Below are 16,897 nucleotides of genomic sequence, written 5' to 3'. Positions count from 1 at the left end.
TTAAGGAGGTTATCTTTTCCCGTTACGAAGCCATGAACTTCAGCAGTACTTTAATATCAACATTTTTGAAATATAAATCATAGTTAGATCCACCGCGTAAAGCAATCCAGGTTAGGGCGTATCCCTGGGAGTTAAATGACCAAAAAAAAAAAGAACAGTAATTTATGGATTTACTTTGTTGATCCTCATAACGTTTCTTAGTATTTCTACTTTTGGCAATTGACTGGCTCGGCTACGTCCGATACAAATCAAAGATCACAAATAAGCCAATCAAATCCAAAAGAATTTGGAATGGGGTTAACCCGAACTCTAAGAAATTGCACCTGATTGCTTGGTGGAAAATTTGCTCACCTATTTATCGTGGCAGGTTAGGGTTGAGTGACTCAATCACTCAGAATAAAGCTCTTCTGCGTAAACTTGGATGGAGAGAATCCTCACGGAACCTAATGCTCTTTGGTCCAGAACCAGTCAACTAAAATATTTTCCCCACACTTCAAATGCATCTATGATAATGTATTTTTTTTTTTTTTTTTTGGGTGAATGCATCGATGATATGTAAGTCAGCTGTAGATCAGAGGTTGAGTGCCTGAAGCTGGTTTCACTCTCCTTCCCCCTTGGGAAGAGAGGGTTAGAACATGGAATTAAGGAAGGGAAAGGATCAAAAAGGTCACAAGGTAGCCTACGAAGGATTAGTTTAGTTAAATGATTGTACCCAATCTGCAGGTTTAGTTGAATTTTCATTTAACTAATCTGCTGATCTGAAGCAAATACTGACCCTATAATGAAATTGCTACAAACAACAATGAGGGCATTGCATCTTCAATCAAGATTTCTATAGCACAATGCATATGCTAAATGGTGTATATAGTAGCACTAGTGGCAAACAAAATTGCAGTCAGGATTTACTTAATACAACCATACATCACACAACAAATATAAATTACTTTCAGAATGATAACTGTTTACATGAAGGATACGAAGAGTGAAATTATGGGACTTCGGAACTATGGCTCCTTTCTTTCTCTCTTTCGGTAGAACTTGGATCAAACTGGTAACCACAAAGTTGCAGTGAAGCCACAGCCTTGACCTTAACAGTTGCCATGACTAAATTGATGAGTACGACACTCCTTCGGGTACAAAGATGTACATCTGACATTCATGAGATTCAACTTTATTGCTGAATGATGCCACTGCATTTCCAGATAACTCTTCATGCTGTCAACAGGCAATCAAAATAATAAGTTATGTAGGGAAAATGCAATCACTCAGGTTATTGAAACTCATAGGTTGTTCTATGTAGTCTGAAAATACCATGCCAGGTTAGAGATTGCAGTAATCGAATTAACCAATTGGTTCTTAGCATGGGCTAAATTTAGGTCCTGTAAAGATTTGGTTTGATCCGTCTGATATTTGGCCTGAGTTTGTTTATAAGTTCCAGGTTGAACTTCAGCTATCAGACTTGATCAAGGGTTAAAAACCCAGCCTAGTTGACTCTTCCTGGACTTCTAACTCCAGGATTTAGTTTGAAGGTTTCACCTGCCAGTCAGGTATGCCCCTAAATAACATGTATTACGCCAAACCCTGACTGGACCTAATGCATCCCACATGCAGGTATCAGTAGCAGGTAGCAGCATTTTGGCGGCTTTTGTATTAGAATACATTCCAGGTAAAAGTCAAACAGATAAAAGGCTAGTAAAGGCATCACATTTGACATCCAAGGTTAATGAGAAGTTGAGCAAACAGTACAAGAAAATGCCCACAATGGAACACAACATGCTTGTTGGGTTGGTTTTTGTGTTGGGACCAGGAAAATTAACTAGTTGGACTTTCACGTGTGTGATTGAGGGAATTGCACAACACAATTAGTATTCTATCACTTATATACAAATGTATGGGTTTCCAATGTTTATCCATTCTTTCAATTATTCTATATGCTTCTATGAATTGTTGTTGTTGTATGCATGCATGTGGTCTGACCTTCCACAGATCTCTAATAGAAACACTGACGGTTTGGTCAAGGCCTAATACTTCCCAGTTGGCAGTGATGGTGACAGTTTCTGAACATCGGTTCCAAAGGGCAACTACCAACCGATTTCCGGAGAGAGGACCTGCCCATACCTGGAACAACAGGAAAATTCTATAAGTGAACTTTTACAAGGATATCTCTATTATTTCATACACTTTGAAACAATGTTAGGGACACTCATCATGTAAGTACTTGACCAAGCTAACATGGTCAAAATTGAATTTTAAATCCTTTGACAGCTACTTCATTCACTTGGCAAATAAAAAAACTGAGAATAATCCACCTCTGGCCAGGTGAGGAATATGTTCGGTGAATAATAAGATAGGATGTCACAGAGATTCATCAGTGACTTAAAGAATAATTTCCATCTCTAGTCATAGTTGAGGAATATTTGCGATGAAGTTGTAAACAACATAATATAATAGCTCAAAGAAATTAAACTGCAAGCCCAAGGGGCCATAAGCAAAGGCTGAGAAAACTTGCAACTATATTACAGAAACTTAAAAGCAATACTGGACCTGACTACAATTGTCCTCTCCTTCAGCTGAAACTTTCTTCCCTTGAATCCCAAGTGGGTCTGTAGAAGTACCCAAATAAAATAAAATAAAATAATTTGTTCCAATTAGTTCCAAACATGCTGGAGCAGCAAATTAACACGTATCATATGAAAAAAATTACCATCAGGTCTAAAAATACATTAAGAAAATAGTTAGACATGTGTCTTGCATCTAGAGAATGGCACAGGATAGGATGGAGAAATACTAGCAAGGCCACCCTTTAAGCTGTAGTTACACACGTAGGAGAAGAGTTCTGGGAAATCCAATATTTAGGTCAGCCTAAACCTCTATACCCACAAACCAACTAAAAAGGAGAAAACATCATAATTCAGCTATAGTAGGAAGGAAAATTTGAATATTCCATACCTTGGTTTACAGCAATGACCTCCTCATTGCTTATAATCTCCATTGTTTGAGCAGTCATGTTTCTTACATCACAACCTATCAAAAGAGGAGCCTGCACCATGCACACAATCAGCACAGGAAACAACAGGTCATGCAAGAAAACCACCCTCGTTTTGCACAACAAAATTTGACTGGGACTCATTAGATAACATAGTGCTAACAGGACCACATGATGAGTTACAATGTAAGTTACAGGTCAATTACAGGACAACATATAAATAAATATATATATATATATATATATATATTAGATTCATTAAAAGTGAAGATGAGTAAGTGATGACAAAATTAAAGAGGCACGAAAAATTATTTTCTACAACATAATAAATGAAAACAATACAAGTAGTAGTGTTTTATAAGGTTATAACAACCATCAAGAAACCCCAAATCTTAGATATACAGAAAATTAGGACATCTGAAGCAAAGGAAGCTTTAAAGAAGATGAAAATAGGTAAAGCTGTTGGTCCAGATGGTATGATTCCCAGTAGAGTTGTGGAAGAGCTTATGATTTTGTGGAATAACTTGGCTAACTAAGTTGTTCAATACGAGTTTGAGCACAAGAAAAATGCTAGATGAATGGAGGAGAAGCAATTTGGTTCCAATTTATAAGAAAAAAAGGCAATATTCTAAATAGTAATAAATATTGAGGAATAAAACATAGGAGTCATGCTATGAAATTATGGGAGAGAGTAATCGAAACCCGCTTGAGACAAGAAACTAATATATCAGATGACCAATTTGGTTTTATGCTAGAAAGATCAACTACAGAAACTATTTTATTTGCTTAGGAGACAAATGGAAAGATTTTGAGAAGGAAATAAGGATCTCCGTTAGAAAAGGCATAGGCTAGAGTCCCAAGAGAGTTAATCTGGCAAGTGTTGGATAAGAAAAGTGTATCAAGTAAATATGTAGACATAGTTAAAGATATGTATAATGGAGTAGTGACTAGTGTAAAAACTATTTCTTTTTTTCTTTTGGTTGGAGGGGTGGGTGGGGAGGGCAATCGATTCCCAACTGATTTACGCTAATCATAGATGAGCTAACGAGGGACATTCAAGATAAGAGCCCTTGGTGTATGCTTTTTTCTAATGGTGTTGTGGTGGATGAAACAAGATCACGGATAAATGCAAATTGGAATTATGGAAAACGACCTTGGAACCAAAAGGTTTTAAGATGGGTAGAACAAAAACAAAGTATATGGTGTTAAACTTTAGTGACAATAGGATTGAAAGAGGTTTGGTGAAAATTGATGTTAGAGAGACCGCAAAGGGAAAATTTTAGATACTTAGATTCAATCATAAATAAAGAAGGAGAAATGGAGGGTGTTCTTAGAATTAGAGTGGCGTGAATGAAATGGGGGAATGCATCTGGAATGTTGTGTGATCGACAAATACCTTTAAAACTCAAAAGGAAAATTTTATAGGACAGTTATACGGCCAACAATGATGTATGACACGGAATGCTAGGCAGTGAAGAAACAACGTATAAACAAACTTACTGTATCTAAAATGAGGATGTTGAGATGGATGAGTGGTAAGACTAGAAAAAATAAAATAAGCAATGAACAAATCAAAACTAATCTAGGAGTAGCCCCCAATGAATGATAAGTTGCGAGAAAGTAGTTTGAGGTGCCATGGACACGTACAATGGAGGCCTTTGAGTGTGGCAGTATGGAGGGGGGGATTTAATTCAGATTGAAGGGATGAAAGAACCCAGGGTAGGCCTAAATTGACTCTAGGAGAAGTGATTGGAGAAAAAGGATCCAAGTATCCAAACCCATTTAGGTGGGATAAGGCTGAGTTGTTGTCTACATATATGTTGAGGATATGGCAGTTGTAGTGTTGGCATTGTTGTCAACGCAGTGAGAATCAACACACTTACACAGTCAGGGACATGGCAGTGCAGTCAGCATCAGAAGTTGAGCAAATGACAAGGTCAGAGCATCTACATCGATAGTAGTACAAAGTACAGTGGCAGAGCATGTGGGGCAGTGATGTGGACAGGACTGGCAGGGACAGTACAATGTTATGGCATTGCTAGCAGTGTTCCCAGAATGACATGGAAGTCAGGGTCGGCTTGGTAGTGATTCTAAGGTTTTTGGGCTTAGTGCTGGGATTGTCAGTTTGAGAAGTGACAAATGGGTCAACTTCAAGGCCAATCTGGGTAGGCCAAATGGCAGAGATAGAAGGTAGAATGTACTGGAAGTGTGTAGAGCGTCGAGTCATCTTTCCAACACATCTGGAAGCACGTCAATCCAATTACGGATGAGGGAGATACAGTCAGTATAGTCAGTACTAGCTGGCCAAGTGTTCGATGAAAATCCCTAGAGATGTCTGACATAATAGGCATGGTGGGTGGGACACACATGCTGAGGTGGCCGTCCTTGGTGAGATGGGATTGAATTTTGACACATATCAGGGGTCCATGTGGCACTGATGAGGTGGCATGAGCATGCATGCACGAAGTTGGCAATGGATGCATGATTCATGGGTGGCATGTATGGGCATGCAAATGATGTGAAGTGATGATGTGGCATGATGCCACACGCAAAATTGGCATGCTGAAGTGAGAATGTGCTCATGATGAAGTGGCCCAGGCAGCCTGGCCTGATAGCCCAGCAGTATAGCATGGCTGCGGCACAGCCAACAGCGCCATAACCCAACAGGATAGCATGGCTGCAGCACAACCTATGAGGGCCCACCCCATCAGGCATGCATGGCAGCAGCACAAGCAACACATGGTTGCACAGCACAGGCAGTTCAAAAACCCTCGGCAAGGGAAATGGCGCGAGCCTGCGCATGGCATGGCTGACAGCAATGGAGGTTCCACAGGGTTCAGCACAAGTGCAAGGCACCAAAGGCTCACGGACATAGGCCATGAGGCCTTGTTGCAGCCACGGCACAGGGCTGGTCTGCATGCGAGGCGCACAGGCCACAAAGGACAACCACAGGAGCACAAAATGGGGCCATGGGCTAGCTAAGCAGGGCAGGCTTGCATGGCATCTATTTCAAAAATTAATCTAAGTATATGCATACATTAAAGGGGTTCGACTGATTGCGCCTAAGAAGGTGCAGTATCATGAGCTCTCAGTGACTCACACTTGATCTCAAGGGTTAATCAATAAAACCCAGAGATCAGAGGGGCTTAAAAGTTAAGGCGGAGGGGCTCCATGCGATTTGAGGGGTTTCTGGAAGGTGCCCAATTGACATCATAGAAGTTTCCATGTCGTGTCGATTCTCATCCAACGGATGATCAAATGGCACTAACAAACAACGGGAAAGATTCCTGTGCGAGACACCTGGTTTGTTGATTATAGAAATCCATTGTACATCATGCCGCATCCAATCACCAGACGATGGGCATGTGAACAGATGTGTCATATGAGATGTATTGATGAATCTCATTGGCTGCTCTAGTTTGAAGCCAATCCAACTGCTGCTAGATCTCCCTCTATTTGAGGTTAATCCAATGATCTGTATAGATTCCATACATCCCAACCAACGGGAGTAAAAAGCACGTCCAGTTTACTTTTTTGCGTGTCATTTCCACATGACACGAGATGCCAACTAGTGGCTACGATGAGTCCCGCTCGTGAAGTGACACAAAGTATCAATCTGACAACACCTGATGATTTGCCTGTGCTGGATTCAGATCAGATGGCCATAATATTTTCCGATAGTTGAGGTTGTGACTCCGTGCATATGCGTGTAAGTAACGCCACACCAAAAATGCTGAATTGAGTGACCCTATAACTCTTGCTTGTCCGTTGACAAGATACACTGATCCAATGGCCAATAATGGCCCCGCCCCTTGCATAGCTGATCGGATGGTGCACACTCGAGCCACGTGTCGAGTGTTGCGGCACAACATAGGCATCCCACAGACCTTATAGAGATTCCTTTTGGGTGGCTAGAAAAGCACCCAATCCAGTGCCAGCCTCATCCAGCCATTTGTGCCGATCCAACGATAAAAAATCAATGCACACCATTGAAGTGTCATTAGACGGCTATAGTCCAAGCCCGTGCTCGAATGACTCTTCCCTCTATCACGAAACGACGCAATATCATAGTTGTCTCGGCGCCAAGGCGGTGGAGGATTGTCTAAGCGCTTAGGCGAGAAAGTGCCCTCCTTAAGGCGAACAAGGCTTCCAAGTGTTATTTTTTTTTTCCTATTTTCTAACATTATTTAGTAAGTTATAAATACCTTGTATCATAAAAAAAAATCAAGATTAAGCCACATCAAGTCATTAAAAATCAACATTTAGCCACATCAAATCACAAAAATCAACATTAAGTCACATTAAGTTGTAAAAAATCAACATTTAGAGAAATACTCTTGTTTTATAATAAGTTTGATTGGTCAAATGATTTTATTTTTACATAAGACTTTTTGAATTAGGTATAACATAAAATCAGCTTTCCAACAAGTCTAAGATTACTTAAATCTAAGTTGTAATGATAAAGTTATGATCCAGTCAAACTTATTTTAAAGTGTGTGAATGCTATTAAAATCAGACTTCTAGATTTTAGCAATGTTTTAAGATGATAGGATTTATAAAATTTTCATAATACCCCAGCATTTAAAAGTTGAAAATCGCCCCTATAACCAAAATCCAGTTTTTGTTCTTGGACTGAGGTTTGACCTTTTATCCTTTTGAAATTTAATTTTTAAACTATTTTTATTAGATTCAAATAGGGGGTATTTGCTTATTTATGAATAATATCTTAAGTAAATGAAATAACAAATATAAAAAAAAAATTTACTTAAATGATATCAAGGCGACATGCAGTGTACCAAGGCGACTGTCACCTAGGCCCCTGGCAAACTGCCTGGACGTCAAGTCGTCGCCTTGACAACTATACACAGTATTTACAAAAATGCGTTCTACCTTTGTTTGGCCATATCTTTACACTCACAACTCCATTGTGAGTGTTACAAGTTGCAAAATTCTCACAAGGAGGAAAGCGTGGTTGATGCTGATCAAAGCTTGAAGAAGACAAAAACATGAATCAGAAAATGCTGTTCAAGAGTTACCGTTCATGTGAACAGTACTTTTGGGTCAATATTTTCTATTTTTAGTTTCCTATTAGTTTACGTTAGTTAGTTTCTATTTTTTTAGTGAGCAAGTTAGTTAAGTTAGTTTCCTATTTTGTTAGTCAAAGAAGATTTTGTTTTGTAGCTAAGGTTAGTTTCCTTTTTGTAATTAGTATTTAGTTTCTAATTTTGTTAAGCTTGGTTAGCAAGTTAGACACAAATTAGAAAGTTTTATTTCAGTCCCTTTGTCATTATTTCTTTGTGTCCAAGTTTTGAAATGCTATTTAAAGCCCATTGATCATAATGAAAAGATAGATTGAAGTTTATGAAAATTAAGTGTTTACTCATGGCTAAGATATCTATTACCTACAAGGGTGGGCCCATTCACTAATTCTTATTCCCCCTACTCAACCCCACCATTGAATTCTCTTTATTTTCTTATTTTCCTTTTATTTGCTGTTGTGAGAAAGTGTTTGAGTGATCAAAGAAATTTTGTTGAAGCCTAGAAACACCATCGAAAGACCAGTTTGAAGGCCTATAGCTGCTGTTCTGCAGAACTTCCATAAAGTTTCCTTTTTCATTCTTCAAGTATAACTTCCCAACCAGCCATCAGTTGAGGCTCATCTTTTGAAGGATAGTTGGGCATCACACGAGGGATCTTTCGATTTTGTAACTTAGGTTAGTTTCATTTTTGTAATTAGCTTTTTGTTTCTAATTTTGTTAAGCTTGGTTAGAAGTTAGACACAAATTAGAAGTCTTATTTCAGTCCATTGGTTTTCTTTTGTTCTTTTATTTCTTTATGTCCAAGTTTTGTAAAACTATTTAAAGCCCATTGATCATAATGAAAAGATAGATTGAAGTTTATGAAAATTGAGTGTTTCCTCATGGCTGAGATAGCCATTACCTTGAGGTGTGAGAACCCAAAACCTGAGGGATGAGAGATGCCCATTCACTAATTCTTCTTCCCCCTTCTCAACCCCACCATCGAATTTTCTTTCTTTTCTTATTTTTTTTATTTGTTTGATGTGAGAGAGTGTTTGAGTGATCAAAGAAAGTTTGTTGAAGCCTAGAAGCACCACGAAAGGCCAGTTTGAAGGCCTACAACTGCTGTTCTGCAAAACTTCTATAGAGTTTCCTTTTTCATTCTTCGAGTATAACTTCTCAACCAGCCATCAGTTGAGGCTCATCCTTCGAAGGATAGCTGGGCATCACACGAGGGATCTTTGCTCCAAATTTCAGGGCCATCAAAGGCTGAAATCTCAAGATATTAGAAGTTGCCAAAAAATTCCTGATTCATGTCAACAACATAACTCTCAATTCAGCTATCGGAATTGTCTCATATTTTGATGGTTTGTTGAACCATATATGACCTTCATCTACTCCAAGTTTCGGCTCCATCTGAGCCACGGTTTGTGAGTTCTCAAATTTTTCCATATTCAGCCAGATTTTGAGATTCTGCCTGGGATTAGGATCAGTTGTGATTCTAGTCTTACATTACTGGTTGTGCAAGGTATGTGTCATTTTGGAGCCTCTTAACCCCTGCTATTCAAGAAGAACATAAGGGTTAGTTTGGCCATGGGGGTTGCATGAGTTCTTTTGGTTGCATGAGTTCTTCACCAACAATCAAGGGACGATTGTTAAAGCTTCAATGAAGAGGAGAATAGTGTTGGTGAGCTTCATTGAAGAGAAATAGAGGTCACTACAAGAAAAGAAGAGATAGAGAGGCAGTGGAGCCCAATGACTGCCCAGAGTAAGGTAATCATTTGTTTCAAATCCTTATGTATATGTATTTCAGAGTAGGCTTGGGGTAGTCCAAGTGTTTGAAGACAAGCCCAAGTCAACCTTTGTGTTGCAAGTTGAGAGGGATCTTGTATTTATAAAGAGCTTTTATTGGGGCACTTGTATAAGCTCACACTATTTGTATTTGGGGTGTTCCAGTTGGGATTGGACACCAATGGGTGTTGTATCTCCTTGAAAGTGCTTGACTGTCTAAATTGGGTGTTGTCACTCTCACAGTTGCAGCTGACAAAGTGGGGTTGAAGCCCTTGCTCTTGTACAACAAGAGTTGAAGCAGGTGTACCCGTTGCAGCAATCAAAACAGTGTTGAGTATCGGGAAGTATATGAGACCCTGGTTAGGGTATTGCTATGTGGATGTGCGTAATTTGCCGAACCACGTATATCTTGTGTTGTGTGGTTATATGTGACTTTTGGAGTGTTGTGGATTTTGCAAACTGGTTGTGCACAGTTAGTAGACCTGGCCACTTGATGGTTGTGAGGTGGATGTGCATATATGTATGTATGTATGTGCCAAAATTGAACAGAGTGCCTTGAGTGCAGCTGACAAGTGAGTGTGAGACGATGCCAGCAGTGTAAGGTTATCAGTGTGGTGATCATTAGAGGTAGTGTTGAGGAAAACACCAAGGGGAGTGCTGGAAACCATATTGATTGAAATTCAGGAGAATTTATATAGACCCTGATTCACCCCTCTTTCAATGTCGACTAGGGAACTTAAATGTATATATAGACTTGGCTCAAAGATTTTAAAATAATAAATAATAAAAAAAAATTAATAGCTTTTATGTATATAATTCTAGATAAGAGAGAAAAATAAGGTCCAAGAGATGGTTTCTAGCATGAGTAAATGAAAGAATAAAAAGCAAAAAATCCGAATGTAGAAGGCGAGCACCTTCATCAAAGCCCAGATACTGAAATGTGCACGGTACTCTTGATAAGTCATTCCTCCATTGCCAACTTCCAGCATATCTGGGTCTGCTCGGAAAGGTGATGAGATGATGCATTAGCAAGTTTATTGGCCGCTCAATAGTTGTAGCAGCAAGACACTATCAAACATGAAAGATATCCATTAACAAAAACAAAATTCAAGCCCCTAGTAAGATCTCATTCTTACCATTCCATCCACCAGGTCCAGCATAGGCAGCCCACTTGTCATTCAGGTCAGCAATAGTGGTCATGCTTACCAATTTAGAAGCAAGTTGAACAATCAATATGACAATCAAAATTAACAAATTTTATGAAATCAACTACATGCTTAAAAACACTACATAGATGTTCCTAGGCTTAAGAAAATCCCATGCTCCCTACTCTTCTGCAGGTCCTATTCAATCTGGATGATTTATTTAGTTGCCATATGTTAGTTTTGTTTTAAACCAAGAAAAAAATAATAATAATTGAGAGATACTAATATCAGTTTTTCAGGAGCAGGAAAAATTATTTTCTTTTGGACAATAATCGTGTACCACCCCTAATCTTTTAACTTATGTCTTATACCACCCTAGTTTTCTAGAAATATCAACCGCACCCATGAAGCATATCACCGTTAACTTAAAACTGGAAAAGACCTTTTTGACCCTGTTACGCATAACACCTCTCTTTCCTTGTAATTGTGACAGCTCTGAGAAAATTCTGCGTTAATGGCATTCTTTTTTTTTTTGGTAGAGACGTTAATGGCGTTCTTTAGGTCATGAAAACCCTCATCAGACCCCCATCACCGACCCTGTTATGTCCCTCTATAATATCAAACAAATTCCACTGATCATTCTATTAATCAATTTTTTTCTCTATGTAATCGGAAGAGGAAACTCTAAAATTTGGAGAAGACGTTAATGGCGTTCTTCTCTCTCTTCTTCTCCTTCTTCTTCTTGTTCTTCTCTTCTTTCTTTTTTTTCCCCCTTAATTTAGCTCCTGATGTGATATTGTCTTAGTCGATTGCTAAGTAGCGGTTACACAGGTGGTAAACAGCGAGCAACAACTGGAAGATCTGGTTTCTATTCAATCTCCCTCCAGAGACGTAATAAGCAAATGCAGGCAGCTATTTAGGTCCATACCAATACAGTAGAGGGGAACAACCTGTGGGAGTTGAAAGCAGAAGATGCACTGAAACCGGACATTGTGGAAAGGAAAATAAGCAAGGAAACAAAAGCAGCAGAGAAGAGTGTGAAGAGCCATTTCTTCTCAGCTGCCATGGTGGTTCAATTTGCCGCAGGGTCATCGAATTAGAGCTACTGTCAGAGTAAGATGGTTGGGTAATCAAACCTGTGGGATTACACACTCTACGAACACCGAAATTTATCACCTTCCAGACAAGACGAATTCCTAAGCTTTGCTGATCGCAGAGGCGTACTGATCCAAACAGATTCAGAAATTTGAATCTGTTCTTTGCAAGTGTGGTAGAGGGGGGTTTCACTGAGAGAGCTCCTGCAGCCAGAATCCTTGGCCGTTCAAACTAAAATTTGCGGCACTCAAAGGTACCTCCAAAGCGATCTCAAAGTTCTTGGACTGTTACCCAAAATACTTCCTAATGAAGTACTGTATTTGAATGATCAAAACAAACCAAAACAAGATCTTTTCACAGAGAATAAAACCAGATTCAAGAGAACTCAAATTCAACAAAATCTGATGGTCAAACAAGACTAAAACTGAGATTGGGTTCAATTAATGGGAAGCAAAGAGTGATTTATAAGCAAGGAAACAAAAGCGGCAGAGAAGAGTGTGAAGAGTCATTTCTTCTCAGCTGCCATGATGGTTCAATTTGCCGCAGGGTCATCGAATTAGAGTTACTGTCAGAGTAAACTGCATTTTCTTACGCGACAACTAAGCAAAAAACTTCAGATCACTCGATCTTTTTTCCGTTTCCTTTTCATTTCTTACTATGTAGCCATTGAAGTGGGTCTTGTGACGTAGAATTGCAGGACACCAAGCCCTAAACCTTAGATTGGGGGAGACAGGTTGATTTGGGGATTTTTACAAGGAAGGGTAAAACAGCAAGTTTACCCTTCCTCAAGGATAAACTTGTCATTTATGAAATAACAACTACGCCACGTCATCACTTAATGCTTTCTCCTAACGGAATGGATTTAAGTGTAATTTAGTTAACAAAATGGGGGATGCACGTGATATTTCTAGAAAACTAGGGTGGTATAAGACACAAGTTAAAAAAATTAGGGGTGGTACAAGATAATTCTCCTTTTCTATTTAATGAATATAATTTCTTATTAAATATAGTCTAGGGGCAATACACATTAGATGTTAGGATTATTGAACCCCACTTTTCTGCCCACAAGATCTCTACCATGTAGCCCATCAGGTGGTTGATTTGAGATTTGGAGATTTTAGAGTGAATTTTCCATTTGCAACCAGAAAGGCCAGAGTTTAAATTTCAAACCTTGCCCATGAATCGTTTATGTCTCCAGTTGTTCTCCAGCTGTTTCCAACTCCGCCTGCCCATAGGGCAGGGTCATCAACACCCCTGAGAAATATAATGTTTTGAAGTAACACAGAATCAAATTGAAAATGGAGGGAAAAAAATTCAAGAACCTTAATTACCATTCACAAATTGAGTAGAAAATCTTGCGGCCTGTCACATTTAGAGCATCACGCATTGGAGGATAGCTGGAAATCAAGGAGGCATAATCATATAAGTTTGAGAACTGTTCCCCCCCCCCCCCCAATTTTAACTAAATGAAACAAACATGGGATCAGATCAAACCGTTTCTCTGGTTCGATTCCAAGGTTGAAACAGTTGTCATACTTCAAATAGTCTATGCCCTAAATGACACAACACAAAAAAAAGTTGGAGAGTAAAGTGAGACTAAAGAGGGGGGGGGGGGGAAGACAGTGATAAGTAGAAATTTAAACCTTCTTTCAGAAATCATCCCAAAAGGTGCAAACCTTATTTTCCAAAATATTAGTAAGATATTTCACATCCCAGTTTTATGAGAAAAAACAGAAACCTTACCCAAGATGCGAACAACTCTGCATCAGAATTTTCGTGGAAAAGGGATCCAGGTCGAACTTCACACGTAGAAACCCTGAAGTTTCATTTGGGTAGGTTGGTCAATGTACATTCAAATAAAGCTCAATTATGATGATCAATATATATATATATATATATATTTTTTTTTTTTTTATTTACTTGTTCAGTTCTGACTCTATTCTAAGTAATAAGTACTATCCAAGATCATAAAAGTTATCCTACCCAGCGTCAGAATAAATACCAAGCTTGAGGCCCTTCTCGTGTATATAGTCAGCTAGAGCTTTGATGCCTGATGGAAAAGTCTCCGGATCAGGTACCAAATCACCCTGCAAAACAAAAGGTACAAGTAACAGTGACACCTTTTTCCTCTTTATACTCTTAAGTGGCAGATTATGGTTATTTAAGTTCAAGGTGATTATATGTTTCTGCAATTGTAAGCATACATTTGTGTGTGTACATTCAGATGATCACTTTAGTCCCAGTATCTCTTTGGCATTTAGTAGATAAGGCCAATATTTTTAGATCAAAGAAGAAAGTCTAGTTAAGTTCAATGGCTTCAAAATTAACCTAAGGCAGATTAGCTTTAATTGTGATTTACTGAAACATTTACTCCAAGCAACTCTGTATACTAGTACAAAACTAAACTGATATGTACAGTGTAAATTTTGATAATGTTAAAGGAACAGGCCTCGAACGAACCTTTGTGTTCCGTTTGGAAGAAGACCAGCAATCATCTGGCATCAAAGATGGCAAATAAGAATGAATCAGAAGAAGAGATGAAACTGCAGTCTTCTAATTAAACAATGGGTATTGAATTTTTTACCTATATTAACATAAACATAACCTAAATCAGCCAATCCAGTTGAAATGAGAGCATCAGCTGTCATTAAGGGCAATGTTAGTCATTGTGAGTCAAACCATGAAACTGAACCATCAAGGCTGACAGTCCTACCTGTTTCCTTAATAACAGTTTCATTAATTTTACATGCAAAGAAATTCCAGCTATTCCATCTGCAACCACAAGAACACAAAAAGGCAATAAATTTCTGCAAGAAGCCAAAATATAAGACAGAGACCAAATGAAGAAAAAAAAGTTGCAGAAAACCAACAAGAAAGCAGTATCATTTTGAGAGGAGAACAATGCCCATCAACATATAAATGACCCACCTTCCAAATCCAGATAATCTAATCCCCATCGCAATATCATCAAGATAAGTTCGCCCATTAAGTTGCATGACTCGCTATAGATTCTAATAACTGAATTTCAATCTGATTCTATGAATAAAATTTTAAAAATCCATTTCCACTAAGTTCATTGAACTGATTTCTGATTCCCCCAATTAATTTCTCAAAAATTCCACATAAATAAAAAATGAAAACAAAGGGAAAAATAACCCATGGTGCAGCTTTTGCTAATGATTTTCCTATAATGCCACTTGCCAATTAACACCCACAAGATTCACAACCAAAAACAAAGATATTTCAGGTTGTATCAAAAAATCAATAATTCAAATCCAGAGAAAATCAGGGAAATAAGAGAAAATACAAGAATTCCTTCCAGTAGAAAAGGCTTACCCCATCTGAGGCGTCTGAGCTAATCCATTGTTGAGTTGGAACAATCCATACTTGGAGTTATCGAAAACACCACGGGCTTTCGAACTCGGTATTCCTTTTTCAATGCTTTTGAACAGAGGTACCCTGGGAACTGCGATCGTAGGAGAAATAAGTGAAATTGAGAGGATTAGAAGATAAATGTAGAAAAAATAAGCCATCCTTCTCTTTCTTCAGCTCAGAGCAAAACAGAGAGAGAGAGAGAGAGAGAGAGAGAGAGAGATTGAGAGGGAGAGGGAGATAGAGAAGCTAGAGACCAGAGAGAGACGCATAGAATAAGCAATCTCTCTCTAAAAGGATATACCATAGGCTCATAGAGAGCTCTACAACTGATTATTCTTTGAATATGTATTTTCTTATTGTCACCCCAGATGGTGTTAAAGAAGTCTGTAGCCTCTTTTTTTCTTTCTGTCTTTCTTGTATGGTTTGGGAAATGGAACATCTTAAAGGGTAAAATGATAATTTTACACATAAATTCTGAAAGGTGGAGACAATATTTTAAGGAGAGAAAATCCAATTTTTATGTCCATCTGTCTCCTTCGCACGCTTGGACCGACTTCTCTGACTTCTTTCTTTCTGTGTCCCTCACATTTAGACTTTATTCTTCCCTAGTGTTTTTAAATATCCAAATTACCCGTTATTTTTTTTTTTTTTTTAAGTATTGAGATAATTCCTATCACTTTCCTACAGACCCTATATTTACTCAAAGTCAATTATGAAAAAATTTCTCTTATTCCACCCCGTTAAGGAAAGTTTCATCGTCCCTTCTGTCTTGGTATTTTTAAAATTCTCATAATATCCCTCTATAGTCGTCATTCAAACACTCTCTTTGAAGAAACATATAAGTAGTTGATCGGTCATTATCCATTCTAGACATTTTATCCCAAAATTAAATCTAAAAATTGCCTAATGCCATCTGTTATCTTCTTTTTATTCCCATGTTGTTTGTAATGTTTTTGTCTTGTAGTTAATGGTTTTACTTTTATATGGATGCGAATACGAAGTGGAAGCTGATAATAAGAGTTTCTGTTTTTTTACTTCACGAGCAGTGAGCATTGTTAGTAATTTTGGGAATGGTAATAATATGGGAACAAATACATATGACAATTAAATATAACATATTATAATAACACGTTTCAAAAATTCGTAATAAAATATGTATGTAATGATACGGTACGTGTTTAGTAATGTTGACCTATAAAAATTTGGGAGCAAAAATATAGGGTTTATTCTGGTATTAAGAATGTACTAAAACTAATTGTTTACAATTAAATTCTAATCTCTCATGCTTACATGAATACTTATATTCAATTTAACTTTCCAAATTGGAATCATTTCTCATTCTTTTGGATTTCTCATCTAAATTATTTTTCAACAATCATTTTAAAGGAATAGGAATTGAAAGGAGATCATCTATGCAAATCAATTATTAGAAATACGGAATAGGCAAATTGATTCGACCTTCTTATGCTTATGTTCAAAGTTTACCC

At 38.0% G+C, this 16,897-nt stretch overlaps 1 protein-coding gene across 1 annotated transcript; it reads right to left on the bottom strand.

Annotated features, from left to right (window-relative positions):
• Positions 1–811: 811 nt before the first annotated feature.
• On the bottom strand, positions 812–15,747 carry LOC122069227 (alpha-galactosidase 3). The gene is made up of 15 exons (XM_042633199.1): positions 15,372–15,747; positions 14,749–14,807; positions 14,620–14,676; positions 14,496–14,530; positions 14,019–14,122; positions 13,779–13,851; positions 13,530–13,588; positions 13,367–13,432; positions 13,206–13,289; positions 10,932–10,996; positions 10,710–10,792; positions 2,950–3,040; positions 2,545–2,603; positions 1,978–2,118; positions 812–1,215 (listed from the first exon to the last, which is right to left on the bottom strand). The coding sequence occupies exons 1-15, from the start codon at positions 15,566–15,568 to the stop codon at positions 1,105–1,107; spliced, it is 1,284 nt and encodes a 427-aa protein (XP_042489133.1). The 5' UTR covers positions 15,569–15,747; the 3' UTR covers positions 812–1,104.
• Between the last annotated feature and the right edge of the window lie 1,150 nt (positions 15,748–16,897).

This window comes from Macadamia integrifolia, unplaced genomic scaffold (genome assembly GCF_013358625.1).
Source record: "Macadamia integrifolia cultivar HAES 741 unplaced genomic scaffold, SCU_Mint_v3 scaffold559, whole genome shotgun sequence".
Lineage (NCBI taxonomy): Eukaryota > Viridiplantae > Streptophyta > Magnoliopsida > Proteales > Proteaceae > Macadamia > Macadamia integrifolia.
The sequence above is the reverse complement of the archived record's forward strand: the minus strand, read 5'-3'. Positions and strand labels throughout refer to the sequence as shown.

Coding starts and splice junctions, on each gene's coding strand:
- LOC122069227 (XM_042633199.1), bottom strand. CDS start 15,568: ATGGCTTATTTTTTCTACATTTATCTTCTAATCCTCTCAATTTCACTT. Junction 14,123..14,495: donor CTTCCAAACGGAACACAAAG/GTTCGTTCGAGG, acceptor TTTGTTTTGCAG/GGTGATTTGGTACCTGATCC. Junction 2,119..2,544: donor GAGAGGACAATTGTAGTCAG/GTCCAGTATTGC, acceptor CTGTTGTTCCAG/GTATGGGCAGGTCCTCTCTC.